This window comes from Athalia rosae, chromosome 1 (assembly GCF_917208135.1).
Source record: "Athalia rosae chromosome 1, iyAthRosa1.1, whole genome shotgun sequence".
Lineage (NCBI taxonomy): Eukaryota > Metazoa > Arthropoda > Insecta > Hymenoptera > Athaliidae > Athalia > Athalia rosae.
In genome coordinates this window covers 16,430,663-16,454,856 of record NC_064026.1, presented here as the reverse complement: position 1 = coordinate 16,454,856, position 24,194 = coordinate 16,430,663, and the positions used below count along the sequence as shown (strand labels likewise).

At 36.2% G+C, this 24,194-nt stretch overlaps 2 protein-coding genes and 1 long non-coding RNA gene across 9 annotated transcripts in view; 1 reads left to right on the top strand and 2 right to left on the bottom strand.

Moving 5' to 3' along the window:
- LOC105690598 (elongation of very long chain fatty acids protein AAEL008004-like) overlaps positions 1-9,902 on the top strand; it is a 29,149-nt gene extending 19,247 nt beyond the window's left edge. For 4 of the 7 annotated variants that reach the window (XM_048659450.1, XM_048659452.1, XM_048659453.1 and 1 more), the window contains exons 3-8: positions 2,444-2,634; positions 3,120-3,200; positions 5,046-5,129; positions 6,526-6,582; positions 6,694-6,799; positions 6,889-9,902. In XM_048659450.1, coding sequence (XP_048515407.1) covers positions 2,444-2,634; positions 3,120-3,200; positions 5,046-5,129; positions 6,526-6,582; positions 6,694-6,799; positions 6,889-7,415 — 1,046 coding nt within the window. In that variant the 3' untranslated portion in view covers positions 7,416-9,902. The remainder of the gene's footprint in view (positions 1-2,443; positions 2,635-3,119; positions 3,201-5,045; positions 5,130-6,525; positions 6,583-6,693; positions 6,800-6,888) is intronic. The other 3 variants (XM_012408534.3, XM_020854883.2, XM_012408531.3) reach the window with 3 other exon arrangements.
- On the bottom strand, positions 1,903-6,805 carry LOC125502023. Its single transcript, XR_007279831.1, has 3 exons — positions 6,669-6,805; positions 3,116-3,253; positions 1,903-2,303 (listed from the first exon to the last, which is right to left on the bottom strand). It is a non-coding gene; the product is annotated as an uncharacterized LOC125502023 (long non-coding RNA).
- Positions 9,903-14,745: 4,843 nt separating the features above from the next.
- LOC105690470 lies at positions 14,746-22,193 on the bottom strand. Its single transcript, XM_020854900.2, has 3 exons — positions 21,821-22,193; positions 17,378-20,061; positions 14,746-15,954 (listed from the first exon to the last, which is right to left on the bottom strand). The coding sequence occupies exons 1-3, from the start codon at positions 21,833-21,835 to the stop codon at positions 15,831-15,833; spliced, it is 2,823 nt and encodes a 940-aa protein (XP_020710559.2). The 5' UTR covers positions 21,836-22,193; the 3' UTR covers positions 14,746-15,830.
- Positions 22,194-24,194: the final 2,001 nt, after the last annotated feature.

The following is a 24,194-nucleotide window of genomic DNA, read 5'->3' as shown; positions in this document are numbered from 1 at the left end:
TGCACGTAAAGATTGTTGGGAAAATGACGTGTAGATATAAGAGATGTCTAGGTATGATATAGGTATACTCCTCATATCTCGACATTTATAATTTAACGCGATTTCAAGTAATGTAACGCATCTACCAATGTAGGTGTATATTTATAGTTGTGTAAATAATAATTTATAATAAGTAAACATCTGATTATAATACGCGTAGCTAAGATCTCAGATCTATTTTTATACATATTTCATTTATTAGACGTATAACGTAATATCATACCGCGGTACGCGCCAATATAGGTATTCGTAATACATATTCGAGATGGGGTTTTGTTTTATTTATTTATTAATTTTCTCTTTATATGTTTTCACTTTTTCTTGCATATATTTGCTTTTTTCATTCCAGAATTTTCTAGAAAACTTACTTCCGACAATTCACAGTTTGTTTATCGCAGTTAATCTCTTTTGTATGTAATATAATAATTAGGTATATATGCGATCGTTGCATGTGCACGCAGGAGGGAAAACTTATTGCTTCCGTATGTACGGGGCATTTTACGTCTAAATCAGCTACAAAAAAATTCCGAAGTACGAATAGAAAAAAAGTCATTCTTGAAAGAAGAATTTTATTTTGCAAATTTAACGAAAATGAGACTGAAATACAAGAGTGCACGGTCCGAGTGATCTATTTGAAAGAAGTAAAAAAAAAAAAGGAAATTTGGTTTCGGTCAGAGCGATTTGGCACGGAATGCCTTACGTGTAGATAAATCGTACGCCAGGGTATACAGACGAGGAATGTAAGATGAAATTCTTCGAAGCGTGATTATTTAAAAAATATGAAGCTTAAAAAGCGAACGTATTAACTATGTACACATACATAAAAGTACTTGTTAATTCACATGTATCTACATGTCATGTATTCGTATTATGTGCTGCACGTATATTTACGTTGCACATCGCGCACACAACTGCGACGTCCTATAAATATATACGTTAGGTATATTGTACTCGAGTACCTTCTAATACGAGTTTTAAAATTTTGTAATTTGTTATTGCAGAACGTCAATATTTAACTTTCAATCATAGACGAACGCTCGCTGTATAAGTTGTCACCATTCGTTTTTTGATATTTCTGAGCGTCATTTAAAGTCTTATTGCAGTTCATTAAAAAAAAAGAACATTAAGAAATAACCAAGTAAATAACAGAGATTAAATTTTTCTCCCCCCCACGTTTTTTATGCACTCGGTAACTTTTTGAAATACGCACCTTGTACCGTAACCTGCCATAACCTAATTGCTCGTAGTGAGCTCTGATTGGCTGCTGCTGCTCGTTCGGCGATACGGCATTCATAAGGGTGCGTTTGCCTCGGAGCAACATCCCGCAAGCTGATCTGAGAAAGCGCTTTTAACCTTTTGAAAAATGCACTCAGATGAGGGAAACTCCAACGAAATTGAAGCGGTAACTTCCCGTTGTCTGCGTGTACGTCTGCAGCATTAAATTTTTCCTCTACTTTAACCGATTCAATTTCGGACCAATTTTGTTCGCGTGAAAATACATTAGATTTCCGTGATCAGTGTCAGTTTTAATTTCCAGAAGAATATTTAATCTGAAAGTTCTCAAACCACTTCCCGATTATGTTATATAATTAATTACTTGTATTCCTCTAATTGTTGTATAATATATTTTATCACCGCATACGATGATGTAAACTAAATGCCTTAAACTTGACCATGGAAATTCGATCGTGTTTTCAAAGGTATAATATATGATTATTAAAATTACTAAGTTCATTGCAAAATCATATACTATAATATATTTATACAGATATACACATCGTATGCATAATAACCTTCTGCGATATGCGATCATTCGCCTCGGCGAACGGCATAAATTATTTATCGAACTTGCAGGCTATATTACGTATTCACAATAAGTTTCAATGTATAATATATACTTGCTTTTTGTTATACTATTCAATCTAGAAAGACAAAAGCATCGATGCGATTTGATAATGAATAGGTACATAAAATAAGATTCGTTCGTTTTTAAATTACAATTAAAATAATATCATCGAAACAAACTCTAACTTGAAAAGAAAAGAACGAAACAAAAAAAAAAAGTAGCTGGATCCAAAACATGTAATCGGCGTATATATTTTCTTATGGATAAAATACACCTTAAATCTTCTGCTGGGCCATGTATAACGTCTAGTGACGCGGGAGACTTCGACGACCGAACAAGCTGCGTAATTTTCGAACGGCTATGAGGCCTTCCATCAATCCCGTGTAGCGTATTCGACGTTGTCTTATTCTTCTACCCCCTTAAAAAAAAAAATACCCGCCTCAGGCGTCTATGACGTAATAAATTACAGATGGTGACCCGTCCGTATGATGATAATAATGATAATAATATTAACAACAACAATGATGATAATCGCGTGTGTATTTTTTTTCATTGCAGATTCCCGTACCACGAATTGGTTTTTAATGAGCTCACCTTTCCCCACGCTTTTCATATGCCTCAGTTACGTTTACGTAGTCAAAGTTTTAGGACCAAAATTTATGGAAAATCGTAAACCTTATCAACTGAAAGAAGTTCTCATTCTGTATAATTTCATACAGGTTATATTTTCCGCATGGCTTTTTTACGAGGTGAGATATGTATATCTATTATTTTATTATTATAATTTTTTTTTTTTTTTCCTCTCATCAAATAACCGCTTATTTTTCATATAGCCCATATACTTTTTATGTGTGTGTTGTTTTGCTGTTGTTCTCATGTTACGAATTGTTCATTTATTTATTATATCTTTCATCGCGTGTTTACAGCTGAGATTAGGTTTTGATTTCGAACAAAGAGGATTTGGGTGCACAAATTTTCTATACCAGGATGCAAAAGTGTATAAATATTACGTTCGACTTTTTAGTTTCTTTGAATGTTAAAATTTTTTGTGATCTGCATGAATCGCAAAAGTTTTGATCGAAAAAATTACTACACTGATTCTGGTGTAGAAAATATTGTTGGTATGGTATAAATTTTCAAATCTAGGATTCAAGGACGAGACAGGTTCAAATAACAGTGTATTGTTTTTGAAATAACCGTAAAAATCTAAATGAAATTGCAAATATATACCTAGTGCCTGATGGGCGGATGGTGGGGACACTATAACTTCCGTTGTCAGCCTGTGGATTATACGGAAAGTTCAACAGCCGTAAGGGTAAGCAATAATAATCTATGGTCAGTCCACGGTCGGTTAGTGAGTCCATATTTCTGAAGAAAAAAATATCCGAAATTCAATTATTCGTAACTGTAAATTGTACGACGTTTTTATATTTTATTCATCGCCGTTCGAAGGAATAAAATGATAATATTTTGCTGGAGAAAAGACGAGATCAAGGAAAAAAGAAAAGAAAATGTATAATGTCCGTTCAACGTAGAGCTTCCCACATACATACATTACCTATTATTATATTATAATGTACGTCATTGGGATGGTTAATTTCCCGAAGTAATATTGGTATTAGTAATATCGATGAGAAAAATATTATTTGAAAGTATCAACAGTCTGTAGGTACCTATACAATTTTTATACGAATTTCAATTTTATATATATATATATATAATATATAATGTATATGTATATACGTGCACGGTGTGTATACCTATCTCTATAATGTGTGTGTTTAATTATGTATCTGCTTTTTACCTAATTTTATGATTTCAACACTTTTATATACCACGCTTTGTTTATTTATCTACTAACATCATTTTTTATGTTAAGTTCTACATATATATAGGTATAGTGCAGATCTCTATACTTGCGTAAAAATATTTGATCGTCTGTTATTATATTATTTCCAATTTTTTTCTTTTCTTCTCAGAGAGACACTTTCTCTGGTCACTTTTGGAGAAAAATTGAAAAAATATAAATGAAAAGTGACAGAAGTTTGACGAGTTTCGCGGCCTGCGTAGTATGTTGATTTTAATAAAAATCGCGTCCGCATATACAGTTTGTGTGTATTTTTATCCTCAAGAGTTTTGTTTTTTTGAAACTTTTTATATCCAGTCTTATTTTTTTTTCATTTACATTTGTTTCAATCGCTGTTTAAACAAAGCATCACAAGGAAGAGTACATAATTTGACTATACGTATTGACGAATAATATTATATATTCTAAGTAGATACGTATACTTTTATATTCCATTGATATATTGTATAGAGTTCAAATCCTCGAATAATCCTATAACATATAGCTTGATCATTTAACTTTGCGGAAGTCAAAATTTCCGTACGTATTATTACGCCAATAAGAACGTATGAAAATTTTTTATCGGGATAATGGAATAATTTGAAAAAATCCAAGAGTGGTTTTCAAATCGAGGATAATCAAATATCATAAAGTTATAAATCTATAAAAAGAAAAAAAAGAAACAGAATAACAGGGCAAAACCATTGGCAACTTGTCGCGAAATTCTATGAGTTTTTTCGTTTCGTCGGATCCGGCATGTATAAAACTATCATAGGAGCGAATTAATTATGAGTCGTATCATGTAATTTATTCTCTTCTTTTTTTTCTCACATAACTGACATTTTGATTAAATAATCTTGCTGCTTTAATCTTCGCTTCCGAAGTAGCGAAGTACTTACGTAGAATCCCAAAGGAATATACATGTATTTGTATTTCGTATATTATAATTTATCAAGTTTTCCAGCTATTATATTCCGCTTACACATTTTTATGCGATTTATATACATACAGGAAGTTACGGAAATTTTCTCGAATCACAAAAGAGAAACTAAAATCAAGAAAGAAAAAGATGCCTCGTTATTTTTACCGCTGCAGACATGTCTTCCTTCTTTTCTGTAAATTTTATCGTTTTTTCGAAAAAGGAACAAGCTTATTGTGCGCAATGTATATGTATCGATTCTAACACCTGTGTGCATATTTTTTTTTGTTGAAAAACAAACATAAAAGATACAATAAAATTGCAACGGTGATGGCTTTGGTAGTTAAATTTTTATGCTAAACAAAATGGCGGCCCGCGGGCTGTTGTGCTTGCAGATAGGAATATCCGGATGGTTCACTGGGGACTATTCGCTAACCTGTCAGCCCGTAGAGTACGATGATCGACCCCAAGTATTGAGGGTGCGTTTTGGTTTAACCTATACCACTTTTAATCTGATTTCTTTTACTCATTTACTTGATCAATCAGTCGTAATTTATATTACATATCATGTAAATACTCTGGAACACTAACACACTTTTATATAATACACATATGTGGAGTAGTTTGAATTATCGTGTAGATCATATATCGTAGATCACATATATCTGTCTACACATTACATAAAATCTATATATACACGCCTATATACATGTATACCTGATCATATTGGAATTGTTCTGATTGAATTAGTAATCAATTTTTCCTTTTTTTTATGTTTTTTTTTTCCCCATTTCTCTATATCGTTATCGCAACTTTTTATTTTTCCGTTTTCACTGTAGTTAGAAACTTTTTCACACTTTATATATGTGTAGCATAATCGCATAGTAAATGGCATATACTTATATACTGCGTTAACATTATATATTTATATTAAACGGTAGTTCAAGCAAATTTATACATTTTTGAAAAAAAAACTATTTGTCATATCCTGCTCTACTCCAGCATTATCTACTTAACTTCACGTATAGTATAAGAAGGTAACTTGTCTGACTGTAAATGTTCGAAAACGAATCAGTAGTCGTGAAAAACTCGTAATATTTGCGACTTCATCTCTAGTGCTACTATTAAAACAAAAAACGGAGAACAGAAGAAAATAAAACAGGAATCAACATATTTCTCTGTAGACTAAATAATAACAAAATCGGACCAAAAAAAGAATTCCAACATTTAATAAAGGCCAATTCAGACAGAAATTTTTCCGGTGATGGTCAAAAAAATTTACCAATCATTGATTATTATCTTCAGAGCTACATCATGGTTTATAAAATATTCAGAAGAGAATAATCATGCACCTAGGACGTACGGTTGCGACGTTCTTTTTTTTTTGTTTTTTTAAATTTTTTTTTCAGTTCGACTTCGTCACGCGGAATTCCTTCTCTTTTTCGTTTCGTTTTTTCAATACTCATGTTTTTATTTGCCGCAAGATATATGTAGATCCGTACGTCTCGTCAGATAAAAATTCCAAATTTGTAATTTGTGTTCGATTTAATGTAGAATTCAATGTCAAAATTTTTTTTAATACACATCGCGATCCGAAAACAAAAACCAATTTAAAAAAACACACCGATTCAATTAAACACAACAGAAATAGTTTCACTACCGTTATTGCAATACTGATTATGAAGTAATTTTTGACGATATTTTATTTTCATCTCGTAAATTCACACGATCTTTGAGTAACTTTTTGGCAGTAATTTCTATACGATAAAAGTATTCGTTTTGAGAAATGTTCAAATCAAATATAATAATACAAAATTACCTACTGCATGATCTAAAATAATGACGATTTAGTAAAAATGATTATTCAAAATTTAGATGGCCTACGCGAGCTGGTGGTACTATTTCTCCAAGTTCACGGAATTCTTTGATACGGTGAGTAAGAAATTTTGCCCCAGAAGAAAAAATGAACATATTTTTGACGCGTACTAAGAAAACAGCCATATTGTATAACCTAATACCTCCGATTTGACGTTGAATTTCCAGATCTTCTTCGTTCTTCGGAAGAAAAATGATCACGTTTCAACCCTACACGTTGTTCACCACGGGTGCATGCCCATGTCTGTTTGGTTCGGCGTTAAATTCACCCCGGGTAAATAAATATCAATGGACAAACGATCGCCAACATGGCGTCCAGTTGTTTCGTCTGATTTTTAACATTATCATTTTTATTCATCGCAGGCGGCCACTCGACCTTCTTCGGACTGTTGAACACCTTCGTTCATATCGTGATGTATTCTTACTACCTCCTTTCCGCACTAGGACCAAAAGTAGCCCCATATCTATGGTGGAAGAAATATTTGACGGCGTTCCAAATGCTCCAATTCGTCGCTATTATGGTTCACGCTTTCCAACTCCTCTTCATCGATTGCAATTACCCCAAAGCATTTGTATGGTGGATCGGAATGCACGCTGTCATGTTCTTCTTCCTCTTCAACGAATTTTACCAGCAACAATACGCCCAGAAGAGATTGAAGGCTAGTAAAAAAGGATCGCAAACTTCGTTGACGAATCAATCAAACGGCAGCGTCCATTCAAACGGTAAAGTTGACAATATCGATAACAATACGACGTCGCTACCGTCTTCTTCTCCTCCGTCGAACGGTTCCGTACGCAGAAGAGACGCCGCCGATTATTACGTTAAGGGGGATCAAAGTTTGACCGCATCGGAGTTAGAATTAAGAAAATCTTACGCGTCCGCTGAGTGACACGCGACTGTTAAATACTTATATTGAAAGAGAAAAGAAACAAAAAAAGAGACGAGAGAGAAAAAAATGTTAATATGATCACACTTAATATTATTGTTATATTCGCCCAGCAGTGTTCTCAGAGGTATAATTGAAGAAAAAAAAATTTTAATTAAAAAAAAAAAGGGAGAGAGGTAGAGAGAGAGAGAGATAAATAAGAGGACAAGAAAAATAATGAAAAGAAAACAGAAACGTTTCAAACATTACAATATTCCGTAATTTTATTTTAATTATTGATTAATTGAACAGTCATTTAATTGATCATTACAGATTTGAATTATGTGAATATATTGAAAAATATTCTGCGCGATTATATATATACCTATATATATGTGCTCAAACGGACCTGTGATATGAGAGGAATTGATCAACAAATCCGAATATTTTTCTTACGATGTATAAATGTATAGCTTAAAAGCCGGGAATCGCGACGCTTCCATGATTTCTCTTTGAAATGTTGTTCTTTTGTATAAACTGAGAATGAAAAAAAAAGAAAAATTAACATCACCGGAATGAATATCGCTGCCAAATCGCTACCGTTTCCATACTATAAAAAGAAGAAAAAAACCATCACGGACTTCAAAATTTCGATCAAGGTCAACGAAGCTGTGAATACAGAAGCGGTGCTAACCGAGACAGACAGAGAAGAAAAAAATACCACAAAAGAAAAACTAAATAAGGAGAAAAATATATATGTATGTGGAGAATCAAACTTGACGGGTTAAACCTAAATAGTAGAATATTTATTCCCTAGTAAAACAACGTCGGAGCGATGTTAAAAGAAAAAAACCTCTTGACATATTTATATTCTTTGCGAAATAGAGCATCACCGATGACTGATGTTAGGAAATGCGATAAAGAAATAGATGAATTAATGATTGGAAAAAATGATACCAATTAAAATAACAAGAAATTAAAAGCAATGTAAAAAAAAATGTTTTCAGTCGTCTTTGACGCCTACTATTATTCCAGAGTGCAAGGTCATAAAAATTCGAAGTTAATAATAGACAAGCACAAAACGAAGTACCATTAAATGGCGTGACACTAATTTATTAGAAAATGTTTGACTACCGCCAGCTCATTATCTCTCGAGTACATGGGCATCTGTAATACCCCCTTATATACTGTCAATAGTTGATTATTGGTTAGCTCCTGTACTCGTAGAATGAAAATTTAAAAATAATAAAAAAAAAAAAAAAAACGCACAAACAAACGGAAAGAGAAACATCTGTAGATAGGTAGATTAGTTTTTTACTATCGAATGTTACATATTATAATTAATCACTATACCTACACTGTATGTATGTATATCATTGTTATAATATCACCCATGTTACGTATCACCGATGCTATTGCATTTTATGAAGATATAGTCTTATGAGCGGAAAAACAGAAGCAAAAAAATCAGCCGTGAATTCACACACCTACTTTAGTATGATTCTTAATTTATGTATGTATAGATGTATTAAGTGCCGTTAAAATTACTATCTTTATTACCTATTATTGTTATTATTATCGTTTTTGATTTGTTTCGTTAATTATACATATTGTAGAGTAGGAAAGCGGCTCTGTACATAATCTGTGACGCGCAGTTGTAACAAATGAAATCAAAGCAAATTTATGATGTAAAAAAAGTAACCTCATAGGGTTTCCTTGTTGATAAAATTAGGACGTATTATGTTTAATGAATAGATATTGAATTATCTGTTGATGGGAAGAAGCTTGAAGTTAGTTGAGAACGGAATGACTAAAACAAAGATTGATTTTTAGCTTGATGCTTTTAATTAAGAGCTCTTTTTCTGTACTATAATTTAAATAATCATGTCAATTATAATTTACGGTATGTCTGTCAATGATTACAAATAACCATTAAGATGAAATGAAGAGAAATTGAATAACTATCAAATAGTCCATAGGAATACATGAATTTCTATTTGATGTTACTATTAACAAATTCTAGAAATACATCCAACTTTTAAGAAATCTTTGTCGAATAAATGTAGAAGATAAATACATACATACATACATACATATTTAGATATAGATTGCAATTTAGTAGGTATCATATCATATTGTAAAATGGTTTGAAAAAAAAAACGTACGCGTCGGAACTTGAAGTTGTTTTGTTGCAAGTATTGCGTCGTGTATAAATGAAAATAAAATGATATAAATGAAATAGCCTTATTGAATATGCATAACAATTTCTACATCATACTGAATTATAAACCAAGAATGATATACGGAAAAAACAGCCTTTTCATCTTTAAGTCAATTTTATTATATTGTGGTACAAATAATAATTAGGTAATGAATGATAATTGTTATAAGAATTTTAGTTATCGATTCTCGTTCGTTCAAGCGCGTTCAAATATGTTATTATATTTTTCTGCAGAACAACGATGTCATGTATTCGTATCTCTTGCTGACGAATAAATTTAATTATACCGATCTTTCAGTCGTTTATGAAATTTTCAAATTTGTGTAGTTAAAATTCCTCTCCAGGATGTAGTTTCGGAAACTACAAAATATTCTTTACGTCAAATGATTTAGTAACACGTAAAAATAACACATCGTATAACATGGATGAACGACTAATGTTTTACTATTTTTTTGACTTTTCAATCCAACTATACCGACTCGGAAGATGAGTTATCGAAATTTGCAACAAGACTCTCTACCGGTTCGTGTGAAAAAGGAAAAATTCTCAAAAACTTCATACGTATTATGACCATCAATAAAAGATTTTTGTAATTGACAAGAACTAAGTGCGAGACTATGTGAGTATTCTTTTGCAAGTTACGCTGAAATCTTAATTCAAATTATAACGACTCGACTGTTTTCAGCTTATTTGCAATTCTATTGCGTATCCGGGTTGGTTTACAGTTTATTGACGATAGCCAAAATCAAATAAATACCGGACCAGGTCACTATCACTCTACGATTATTTTACAAGATATTAGGATGAATCGTATATTTGTATCACGTTATATGCGGATCAAGCGTGTTTGGCAAAATTCAATTATAACTTGCCAACAGCGGTGATTGTATGCAACAAAATATGTACTGATGTATTGATATTTGATCAAGAAAAAAAAAGAAACACATAATACCGGTTCAACGTTTTCTGCCAAGGACCTAAATTATGTTTGAGTGTATTTTTGGTGCATGATGTTTGACGTCAGAGAGCTAAAATTATAGTTCATTATAAGTCATAATTTGGTGCATAAAAAACTACCCGCAGGCTGAGAAATGCCGACCAAAATGCTGATGCGAAACGGAGATTCGATTTTGGCTCTCAACGATTAGACATTAGAGCATCACGCACCTTACGTACAAAAAATCAATTATTCTATCGAAATGACTCATAGTTAAAAAAAGCTTGTATACTATTTGTAACCTGTTATATTCTTTGCTTATTGTATAGTTTGTAGATCAATAGAAAATTCAAATCACTGATATTACTTACGCCACTGATAAAAGATATATTGACCTGGTATGGGTTGACATATTCATGAATTCCATTGTATATTTTTTAATTGAGACTTTGATTTTTTCTTCAAACCTACTGTTATGTTTGAGTGTGTTGAGATGTAAAGTTATCGTGCGTCGATAAGCTCACTGCTCAACAGGAGCAAAAACTTAGTGTTAAGACGCCGGAGCGCACTACTTGCGTTCCGGTAATTTACAACGAATTCAAACCTTACATGTATGTAGAAGAACAGGAGCATAGGCGGTTTTGAAGCCCAATTCTCGCGGTACCCCGAGATAGTAGGGTACCCCGACCGACAGCAGCACTGCGGTAGCGCCACGTCCGTGTGCACCCACACGTGAGCACAATCACGCACACAGATTTACAATTCGACGTCGGTGTCCGAACGCTCGAAGCCCCGCCTTCTATTTGATATCTTCGTTTCTCTCATTCGTGGCATACCCTCGGGGTACTCGCGCTGTCTCCGTTTCTCTCACAGCATTCACCCGTAAGCACCATTTAGTTATCCCTACTCCAATGATTTATCCTTCTTTTACTTCAGAATCTTAGATTCTCGGGGTACTGAGGCTCTCTCTGTCCTACTCACAACCAGTTGGTTAATTCACATACTTTTTGCTATTATTATATGTATATATTGTACCTGCGTACCTTAGAATAGAATCACGACCCTTTATCAAGGCAATTTATTATAAACTAAAATCGTTAGATCAAAGCGTAGTCTGTGTCGCATGGACAGGCATCGCAACAATACTTTTACCGGGTGGCACAAGCGCTCATAAAATGTTCGGAATGCCCTTAGAATTATCGACCTCTGGTACAATCTTTACAAATTTATCAATGAAAAATAAACTCACAATCAACCACATTGATGTAATAATATGGGACGAATGTTCACTGATTCCAAAACGTCCGCTAGAATTGATTGACCGTACCCTGAAAGATATTACTGGCAACGCATTACCGTTTGGAGGAATGACAGTCATACCATAGATATATTGAACGAGGTGGTGATTTTAGACAAGTTGTACCTGGTGTAAAACGAGCTGAAAGACGAAAAATAATAGCTAAAACTATCAAATACTCTTCGTTGTGGAGTCTAGTTGTTCGATTTGGACTGACTCGCAACATGCGAGCAAAAGAAGATGCAATCGAGTTCTCCAAGTGGCTTCTTCGAGTTGGAAACGGAGAGATAGAGTCTTTGATACCTGACGAACGAATGATGAGCAGCGATTTAATCCACCAGCGATTTCTCCTCCTTTACTTTGATCCTCTCATTCTGCTTTTCTTTCTTCTACTTCACCCCCCGCTTTTCTTTATCCTCCTTCTGCTTCTCTTTCATCTCCGCAACCTTCGCTGCCTCGCTGAATACTGCATCCCATTCATCGTCTGTAAATTTTTCACGAAATTAGACGTTCTTTTAAGAAATTTAATAGCGGACCAGGTAAACAACGACGCGAAGCACCTGCGCGTAAAAAAAGCGAATGACCTGTACGTCGTGAACTTTGAAGCGAACGATATGGATGTTTGAATTTATGAAGGGTATTACCTGGACTTTGAAATCTACGAAGACGACGACCTGGATATTTATAATATAAAATTGTAAAAAAAATAATTTTTTTTAACATTTTAAAAATTTTTATTTTATGTTTTAAAGTTGATTGGTTTGTTGCCAATAATTAGATTTCCCAGATTCTTATCACTAAATATTAATGTAGCTTTTTGTTCACGCAAGAAGGAGACACCTAATATACCGCATTGATCTATCGGGAAAGAATTATTCACGACTTGAAACTTTACTTCGATACTGCAATTGCATGCCGTAATCTCTCTCAAATTTCAGTAGAAATAAAACAACAAATTGGAGTATGTGGTCTTTGGCGGGCTAATGTAATATTACTATATACAAGTATTTGGGTTCTTTTCTCTAAAAAGCCCGCCAAGTCCCACTACCTGCAATTTTTTATTTCGTTTTTTCTCAAATTTCATCTAATTTTTTTTTTCTTTTTAACTCTGTCTCCATGTAAGTCCAGTATTCTTCCGGTTTATCGGCAAAAGGGATCGCTACTAGTGCCGACTCCCGGGAGTGCCTCCCGTAGCGGCCGTGTTTATTTTTCTCACCTTTCTGAAGGTCTCTTCAATTATTTCCTCGTTGAGATTTTCGATTTGAGACCCAAGAGATTCGTATACAAGCCTCATTCATAACTGAAATAGTTAGACACTACGCGATATGATTTAGGTTGGCGCAAAATATTTCTAGGGAAACTCACAGCAGCGCAACAGCAGAGGTGGGGATCAGGCGCCGCACGACCCACATCCATCGTACGTAAATTCCCCCTAGGGATATTTTGCGCCAACCTAAATCATATCGCGTAGTGTCTAACTACACCAGTTATGAACAAGCCAAGTGTACATTCCAAAGAACGGGCGCGCACTAACGAGGTGGTTTACTGCGACGGGAGCTCAGAAGCGGAGTTAGGTTAGGCAAATCTAGAATCACTTTCGCTGTATAAATCGGTGACAAGTTTTCATTTAAGCCTAATTTCAATGAAATCGGTCATCGCCGAGTTGAGATATGATAATCTCTGATCACCGAGGCTAGATATATATGTCATCTGAAATCTGAAAACCACACTGATTTCTACTATCATCCTTGGCGGGCTAACGATATATTGCCATGCGAACATTCTGGACTTATTTTTGCTAAAAAACCCGCCAAGTCCCACTACCTCCAATTTTTTGGTTCAAATTTCTTCACAATTTTATATCCTTCCAATTGATAATCTGGTTTGTTGCGCGTGTTGATTCCAGTCTTCATCGGTATAACTTCTGTGCATGATGCAAAATCACATGTACTTGACACAATGATTGATTTGGATTCTTTTTTCTCAAGAGAATTTAGTTAGACGGTTGTTCTTGAGAGACGACTTTTTAGTGCGGCGATTGATTTGGATAAATTAATGTACTTGGTGAAGTTCTTCGTATCTGAGGAGCTTCTTCGGGATTTGACTACTTTTTGAATGTTATCCACTCATCATAGAAATGCGTAAGAGTGAATATGATGAAATGTATCGAAATATGAAATGACTCAATCTAATTCATTTTTATTTGATCAAATAGAAATAGTTATTTTTGTTTGTGATCACAACCGAACATCAATGGCATTGAAATCAGGCTTAAATGAAAGCTCCATTGCGATTCAGATAGCGAAAGTGTATCCGAATATCCGGAAATACTGATGATTTGGGAGATACCTGATGAAACAATCGGCCCTACAGCGCTTTTCCTATCTCTTGAATGAATAACTCGGTTGCCGTCCGGTGCTCTTTGGCGCGAGACTCTATCGAGTCTCTTGATCAGTTACATGCAACTCAAATCTATTACTGCTTCACGTTTTACAAGCTCACTTCTTGAAGAACAGAAACCTCATGAGATAAGAAGATGAATTTTACGAAAAATATAGTAAAAATACAAGTTGAAAAAACATCGACCCCCACTCAAATCACAAATCCCTCACGTAATCAGGAATCTTTTCATTGCAACATATTTTTTTTTTAAGAAACCTAACAGAGTTTTTTGGGCCGCGGGACAACAGGTTGACAAATTTCGTAAACGGATGAGATGTATTATAATAATAACATTTGGTATAACTAATATAACTGGTTTTCGCATAACATCATTTACATTATTTTTATAAATATCATCTCTGCAGATGTTCAATCTGATTCTGTGACTGTATCAATTTCACTCTCGAATTATAAATCATCTGAAAAATTATACGGTAATATGATTCTAGAATTTTCATTTTGTTTTATTTCATCAAAAATAGATAGTTTATTCGTCAATTATTCAATACATATATTCGTGCACACTTGCATGTATCGGAGTACCTATATATGACATATACTATTGCGTACTCGACTATTTTATTAGCATTTTTTTACAACTAAACTTCTCGACATTTATATATTATCTAATTTGATGTTTTTTCGGGAACCATGATCATCGTTAACGCAATAAATTAAAAATATTTCTCCACCATTCTTGTGTAGGATCATAATGATGATGATGACACGAGATATGAATATTTATTGGGCTAAACATGATCACTTAGCTATAATCGCAGTATCAGTTGAACGTGTAGACGCGCAGAGATGCTGATATAGGTGTAATACACTTATGCTACTATGATTGTATTTTTTTTTTAATTTTTATTACACCTCAAAATCGAGGTCTCTGTAAAAATGTTATTTCTCAAATTTCATAAACAAAAAAGGACAAGAATGAAAAGAAACGTTACGACATCCTGGTTCCCTAACATCTGGTTTACTTACATACCTATTACATTCGATTTGTCATAATTTAAATGAAGTATGTGCATTAAATAGGAAGTTATTTCGGTGAATAGCTATTTACAATTTGGCTTTTAAAAACCTGCAGGTTTTTTCATAACAATAGTAACGCATATAAATTCAATATTAATTCATTTTTTCCAATTAATGAAAAGCGAAAAAATATTAACCAAGTATTCCGCCACTATTGATACAATATATACCTATCTTTCAACGACGATAATTATTTATAACTGAGCAAAATTATTCAAATGATAATTATGAAGCTGTCATCGCACTGAAAAATAACTACATCCAGCCGTAATAATTTTCAAACTCGATTGCATAAAATTCGATTCGGTATAACAACGTCGCAATCTTGTTGAATTTTCTCTCCGTCCGGTGTCCGTAGGTTGTACGTAGAACAATTTTGTGTTTGCTCGGCTCAAGTTGATCTTTCCTGTTGTTCGATGGCGATATTTTGTCAGCTTTTTAATGCAGTGGTGAATGATTATTTTTTGTTTTTTCGCTCTATTGAAGTGCGTTCCTTCGGGTATTTTAGAAAAATACATTTCCAGGCCTCGCTTGGGGGCAAAGAAAACCGGAACAGTCGTGCCTGCGAATGGCGTCTATAACTTCTTCGAAATGACTTGAAACTTGGTTGGCAGCTCCGGGTTGTATCCTGAAAAACAAGCACCGGATAATGTAGATTTGGTTGAATTCGGATGAATTACCGAGCCAGGTATTTTTTCTTGTTCGCGAAATGAACCCATTATGGAGTCACGTTGCGATTCTGCAACATACCATATCGATTGACGTAAAAATATAGCAAAAGCCAATAAATCTACTTCACCTGGTGTTAAACATCGGCAACAGAACATTCTAAAGATTTGGAAACGAATCAGCTAACTATATGGCGACACCTGTGTTTTCATACAAGGACAGTATATGGAAACTGCCCGCTCTGTACGCCTGACTAGCCTTAACTTAACGTCCACGGCGGTTGGAGTGGCCAGTTTCCACATATTGTCCCGGTATGTACGTATGTTACATTGAAGCGATGAACTCGTAAAAACCTGTTTCACGCGCTTCGAATTCATTTTTCAAAAGTGATTTGTTAGTGAAATACTGATATTTAGCTATTGAAATTGATGTGAGTGAAAGGTAAGAAGATGATTTTCATTGATCAATGATATTTATTTTCTGCAAAATCAAATTTTCTTCTTTATTTTTGGACCGATGTGTACAAATAGAACATTGCGCGTTTATTATAGATTTTTTTTCATGAGATTTTTTAAATCATTTTTTCCGTTCATAGTACCCTATTTACCATGCGGAATCGGTAAAATCAACAACAATAACCACCTCACGCCACGAAGGGTTGACGAACCGTTATTCTAGTGAAAGAAATCTTCAGTTGCAACTAATTGTGAAGTTCGTTTACACGAGTAAGTACATACATTGCAGTGTAGGTTAGCACTACACACGTCGTTCAACAAGTTTTTATACTAAAACGGTGTTAATTAGCCAGTACGAATCGGTTGAAGCTAATTATCCAAACGCGTTTTTAATTCGTCAGCTCATACTATACGGATCAAACTACGTTTCTACTTTTTTTTTCACTCTCATTTTACTTCGATTTACGGTATTTTATTATACCTACACCACACCGAATTCCCCCGCGGCTCTGCAACGGCATCGCGTCACCGTCGAGTTATTTTATTTTCAAATCATTATCTTTTTTTTTCTTTTGCGCTTCAACTACATACATAGGTATATCCAAACTGGGCGATGAAGTGAAACTGTACTGGGAGGTAAGAGTTGAATCAGTCAGTAGGACGTTAGTTCGGCCAAGCGAAAGCTGAAAGAAAGTTATAAATGCGCGCAGTAGAGAAGAGAGTTCGTTCGAACGCAGACTGCTGTCGTTTAGCTATAGTTTATGTCAAACTTCGATAGATATTGAAGGTTGATGCCGTATAGAATTTGCTGAACTGAATTTTCATCTTTTATTCCGTTAGATTATTTGGAAAATTAATCGAAAATCCGAAAAATGAGGTGACCGCATTTGCAACGTTGATCATCAAAATTTTTGTATATTTACTTACAATGCCAAGAGAGATGCCATCTTTTTCTCCATGAACATTACGGCGTCAGGCCCCCTGAGGATCATGGCATCACAAAATATCCTTTTAGCGCAAGGCGTATTCGTCCAGTCGCCCTCAACGTGTCCAGCTTCGGCAACTTCGGCGTTTTCCAAATTTTGGAACGTGTCTTGCAGTTCCTGATCCGTGCTTAAGCTGCGTTTCGATCTCTTGTAAATATCAGATTTTTTATCACGCTCAATTTCAGACATTTTGATTATCTCGTCGACGGTGTTTGCCACGTTTGCGATTCTATTTTGATCATAATTTCTAATTGGTCGATCCACGACGACATCTTCGGGAGATTCAACAACGAGAATCGTACCCTCATCGCCTACAGAAGGATACTCAATTGTTGGTAGCAGAAACTCTTTGAGATCAATGTTTCTACCTCCAGGTGAATCAATTTCAACTATTTCGGTCTTTCGGTCCAAATTTTTTCTCTGCAGTCGTTTATCTCTGATGGCATCAGTCACTTCTGTTCCAGCCACCCCGAAGACGTTGTAATTGTCAATACTTCGTCTGTGTCTTCTGGTTTCTACGTACTCGAGTTCATCGACGTAAGGTCGCGTCTGTCTATCTTCTACCTTGTCGGAATCGTTGGATTCTTCAAGAACGAGAAAAACACCGTCTTCGTCTTCCCGGCCGTGCAGATTTTCATCGTCATTCATAAAAATCGGGAAATTTTCAACGGGCTGGACCGAATCAACGGCCCGATTAGCACCGAAAGTTTCCGCCTGCCATGACTTCGATTGACCTTCATTCGTAGGTTCCTCTCGTTCAGGATTGCTAGCCGCAACAGATTCCATAGCTCGTTTGTGTTCCAGGTCGATTTCTTTTTCATTTGATCTCTTGAGAACGTCGACGTCGAGATATCTCCCAACGGCAACTGCACCAATTCCAAGAGCAGCGCCGGAAGCGACTAGACCCAGAGCTGGAATGAGAATTGACGAGCTCGAAGCGACCGTTCCAACTTTATTTTGTGCCGTGTCTCTGGAAAGGCCTAGATTCTTCGATATTTTTTGCGTGGCTTCAACGAGAGGGTCGAAAACCGGACGAGTTAATCTGGACACCTTTTCAACACCGGTGGAAAATTGATTCTTCAGGTTTTCAGATATTTTTACCCAAAATGGTTGATCGTTCTGTGGCTTAAGACCGTAAAAACGTTGATTTGGGTAATAGAGCTTCGATGAGTAGAAGTCCACGACGTTTTTATCGTTTAGTACGTACTTCTTTTTCTGACGAGTTTCAGAGAAGGCCTGCTGATTTTCGAAGTTCTCCGGTTGTCGCATATCGTTTTTAACGATTTTTGCCGGCTGCACACCCAATTCCGGATGAGCATACTGCAAAACTGGAGCTCGGACGCCTGGTTTCAACGCGACCGGAGCAATTTTTTGACTTTCTGGCATATAAGTCTGAGAATTTGGATAATTGGCCACACTCTCCGGATGCAACATCCTCTTCTGAACATTAGAATTATAATTGTCATTCATCGCGTTGTACACTTCAGCTTTCAAAGCATCGTTCTGATAATTCTTTGGGTCCCATTCAAAGTAAACATTTCTTCCTTCGGGTTCGGAATGTCTCCCATATCTTCTGTTAACGCCGTCAAAAAAATTTTCGAATCGCTGACGTTCCGCGGCGTTGCCGGCGGTAAAGAAATTATTCGGAGCCTCCAAGGTCACTACCGTAGCACTGTCCGGTATCAGCTTATTGTTGATGACTCGCGCATTACGCCAGGTCTGAATTTTGTCCATAGGATCATCTGGTACTCGCTGACCGTGAATGGTCGGTATGCCATCAGCGTCCAACGTCATCGGCGTCCTCTTTGCCGATGGTTTTACGTTCACAACGGATCTAATGATCACTTCCGGTGGTACATTTTTACCATTTCGATTCTTGTGAATATTGGCGCCAATGTTCGTCCTGGTCAAAGGTCTAGGTTGGCTGGGCAGGAATCCCTGGGCTCTTTGATCTTCGTTCCCGATTATTTTTTGTGGATTCAAATTGACGAACAAGAGATTCCGCTCGTTTCTGTCTTCGGGGCTGTGTCTTTCAGCGGAGAGTGAACCTTGGTGTTGAAAATTTCGTTTCGAATACTTCGAATGACTAGTTCTTTCATCGTTCGTTGTTTTCTGCTCGGCCTCTACCGGCTTCCAACTGGTGTAGATCTCTTCGTTTCTCTCCGCCAGAACTCTTCCTTTACTACCTAATGGAATCCAACTTCCGTGATCTACCGATCCACTTCCGGATTGACTGAAATTCTTCACTTCGGATTTCCCCTGTTCGTTAACGGGGTTTACTTCCCGAAGAACCGTCAGCTCAACCTGGTCACGGATTCGGGCGATATGCTCTTTTTCTACTCTCTTCTGAGCCTCTTCGTCTCGCCCTTGCGACCCTCCAGCCATGAAAGACGATTGGTTGGATTCATTCTGATTTGCGTTACTGAACACTTCCGGTTGGTTGACACGTTCTCTCCTTTTGACAATCAACGTTGCCAAACCACCCTCGCTCGTTCTCACTTTTACTTCTTCTGTTTCACCGGGTAAACTTCTTCCGACCTTCAGCATCGTTTTTGTATAACTAGGTGACGGAGGTACGCCTGTCGAACAGACGACGGCCGTCGCGACGGTGAGAACAAGTAGTACCTGCAGTTATGAAAGAATTTAATGGGTAAATAATATTATGCCATATCATCAATCGTCACTTTAATAGCTTTTGATCGATCGATCGATCGTCACATTGATCGATGGGTTAATGGCGGTCATGAGAATGTTGAGTTCTTTCGTTTTATTTTAGATCAATTCTGATCGATAGATAATCTTCTAAGTTTCTGTTTCTATTATCCGCTTTTTGTGCGATCCACGTTCGCCGGGGAAGCGTTTCGCATGTAAAATGAGTTTCAACACGTTTTCGAAAGTTTATACTTTCCGACTGTCTGTCGTCCTGTATAAGTCGTTTGCATACGATTTTCTAGTTTCAACTCTGTGACTTGTCGCAACTCTTGAAAAGCCGTCACTCCATTTTATATATATGAATACCATCGATATATAATCTTCAAGGTGCTGAGAATCAGTGATGACGAGAATAATATCGGGGTACTAAAAATATGGCTTCAAATCACGTCCGATTATCTGGCAGTGAAATTTAGAAATCACAACGTTACTTCCGCAATTTTATAAAAGTAACGCAAATAATCTAGCCGCAGAACATTAGCCTCATTCAAGAACAACAAGATATTAATTTTCGACCGCTGCAATTCAGATTGCGTTACTTTTACATTTCAACTTTTAAACGCAAACAGTCAACTGTACTGTTCAAAGAATTTTTCAACATTGTTATACTGGTATAGGTACGACTGCTTGATCCGTTCCGATAATTCGCGTTGCAGATACCCATAGATGCCCATAGGTTACGGGAAAGTAAAGCCGTTCGATTTACAAAGGAAACGGCGAAACGGCATGAATAGAAAATTATTATGTACTCATAGTAACGATGATGATAATAATTGTGTCACTCGGACAACGAAGTACATAGAAATCCGTCGGGTACAGGTTGGTCTAATCTAGCGTTTCATAGTTTAATGTCAAAGTCTCCGCAACTTGTATATTGTATACAATTTCCGCGTATGAATACGTCACGTTACGTAGGTATGCTCATAGGTATCCCTGCGTAGTCTGGTATATATAATTTTGCCCTAACCGTGGCTTTCCGCTCTACAAAATGCATACTTTAAACAAGCATTAATTACAAAGCAATTAAGGCGATCTAGTTTAGCAACGCGTTAAAATTGCACGACTATTGTTGGGACGACCTCAAAGAGTTGCCGATAGAGATAGAAATATTACTTTCGCAATTTTTAAATCCTTGCTTCGTGATATTATTTGAAAGCAATCACAAAGAAACTTCACACTTTTTGGTCCATTCGATACCCCCCCCCCTCTCTAGCCCTGTCCACGATCTACAGATTTCCAGGAATAACACTAATTTTTGCGAGTATATTACTCTATATGTGAACTTAAATCGCTTCGATGCTTCGAACGGAATTATTATGATGGTTAGAATTTTTTCACGCCAGATTTATTGGCACGGCGGCATAAAGAACGGGTCGAGGAAGAAGTGGGGAAGAAAAAAATGGGTGAATACTTTCGCCCGTCAATTGTAAACAAATCTGTGATCCTCGCTGAAGATGATTACTATAACTATATTAACGCGCAAGTAGTTATAGTTTTTGACGCGTAATTGATATTTTCTTAATATAACAAAAAAAAAACAAACAAAACAAAATCAAAAAATTTCTAAAAAAAAGATTTGTCAAAATTTAAGTTGATGGACTACTTGCGTGTTATGATTTGTAATATTGGAAGAGAAAACCAAACTAAAAATTATCAGGGGTTGAATTTTTACCTGAAACCTCGTCATCGCTGATGTAATGATGCAGAATCTCCGAATAAATGCCAACCTCGGCACCGCCCAATGGCTGGATATTTCCAAAATACTCCAAATTGTTCACAGTCGGATGAAATTTTTTGTCGGAGAAAAAAAAAAAAACTAAACCAGATGTCGATCGATATCGATCTTAGGGCCCTGCATTGTACCGTGAAAGCGTGAGAAAATGTATATCCGTTGAAAGTTCTATGCAATGGATTAAAATCTAATCAATAAATTGCCTAAATGGAAATTTGATCGATAACTGGCAAGTATCGGCAGATATATATATCGACTCTGTGTTGATTCAGCCACCTGCTCACTCGGAGAATATCTTCACGCGACTGACGGGAGCCAGCGGTTACCTCCTCATGTCGCTTCTCGCCGACCTACTTCTCTTACCTTCTGTCTTCCACCGATAAGTACATCGGATATACAACGCTACTGCAAACGCCACACGCTCAGCACGCAGGGGCTCATCGAAGATCATCGCCCAATATTACATTATATTACTCCCTCGTACTCGTAAAATACGCGAGCGTATAATTCATCAAGTTACAGAGGTATCCAGAGGCGCGGAATCGAATATTATTCGGCTGAATATCGAATCCAAAGAATCTGTACGCATCAGGAATGACGGGGTATGAAATGAGGCAGGAAATACTTTCGATCGGACTTACCGATTTTGTCGCTAAATGCCGGTCACGTGATTCGGGATTACGCAGGTGTGTATAATGATGTTCACGTAAACGACGAGTACAACGTGTGAACTTTGACAATTCTCACGCGCGACACCCTTGAGCAAATTTTTTAGCTTCCTCCACGACTGATTCCGGGTCTTAGCTCGCATTTTTTATTTATGCGTGTTACATACATTATAATACCTCGTAACTTTCTCGAGAGAAGCGACAACGCCGCAGGCAAGTTGAGAAAATTAAAATATACTAAGAGATCGAAATAAGGACAAAAAATAGACAGACAAAATTCATGTCATCATACATCCCTGACTCCGGTCGGTTCTATAGGGGATTTTCACGCGAAAGGTTGTAAGAAATAATAATAACAATGGTTTCAAAGAACCTAACTTTTTTCGATATGGTATACGAGGTATAAATGATACTTTTTCGAAAAATATCATGCGGTTTCGATTCCAAAAGGTTTCGGGAGGCGAATCCGGGCAAGTTCGCACAACGAGCTGTTCCGCTTGCAATTATAAATATGTCAGCGCAGGAATTAAGAGTAAAATAAGTTGTAATTTCTAATCCAGAATCCAATAAATTCCTCGCCCCAAACAAGTGTTTTCCGGTTCTCATCTTGCCTTTTGCTGAATAACCACATTCAATTCATGATAGTATAAATAATATAAACTCTATATCATTCATATTACGATCGAGAAAGGGGTTTGTTGAAATTATTGTTGTTGAAAGGTGCGAGTTATTTAGACCTGGATGATTTCAGAAAATAAAAGATTCGAGTGGAGAGATGATTGTTAGAAATAATGAAGTCGCAATTGGTGTATCCATTTTTACAAGGCAAAATTTTTCCGAAATTTTCGTTGGAAAAATTCTATTCTACGGGTGCAAGCAAATATTTGGTACATTTGATATAGATCCGGTCGATAATTCCTTGCAATCTCAAGTTCACGAACGAACCACAAACTATCCTCAGATGTCCTCGGAGTTCCTCGCCCGAGTTCAGAGACCCTAAGTGAAAGGTCTTTCATATCTTTGCATGACTATTATACCGACGCACACCCGTATAATATTATCCTCACGCACCCCCCCGAGGGCAGACGAATAAGAGGGCCTCAGGGTTCGATTCCAAAGCGAAGCGTTCAAATCACATTGTAGGTATTGTTAGGATTCGATTCGGGTGTTATATCCCGATATAACAATAATTTTATTGATTCGGTTGGATCGTCGTCGAATTGAGAGTTGGCACTCAGTCGAACGATTATTTAAGTGAAGTTTATTAATATAGATAAAAATGAGGAGTACGGTCTAAAATAGAAGGTTACACGCTAATAAAAGGACCGGATGTTCCGACCTCGGGCTCTTGCATGCTTGGCTGTAACCCGGAGTTATCATCGGTAGTCGCACTTCAGTTTATGGCCCGTTTACAATTTTGTATGTATAATCGTTTCTCCTATGTTACGTTAGTTGATTTGTTCAATTCCAAAGTTGTCAAATCATTCTATGAGATGTTTTAATCGATTAATATGTACCCTGATATTTTGCTTTTGTACCCTTATAGTACAATTAACTTCTGAGGTTTACCCCTATCACCGAGTATGGACCAATCCATTGGGATGGTAATTTTTTAGATCGTCCTCTACGTATCATAGAGCGGTACC

Coding starts and splice junctions, on each gene's coding strand:
- LOC105690470 (XM_020854900.2), bottom strand. Junction 15,955..17,377: donor ATGGCATCTCTCTTGGCATT/GTAAGTAAATAT, acceptor CTTGTTTTTCAG/GATACAACCCGGAGCTGCCA.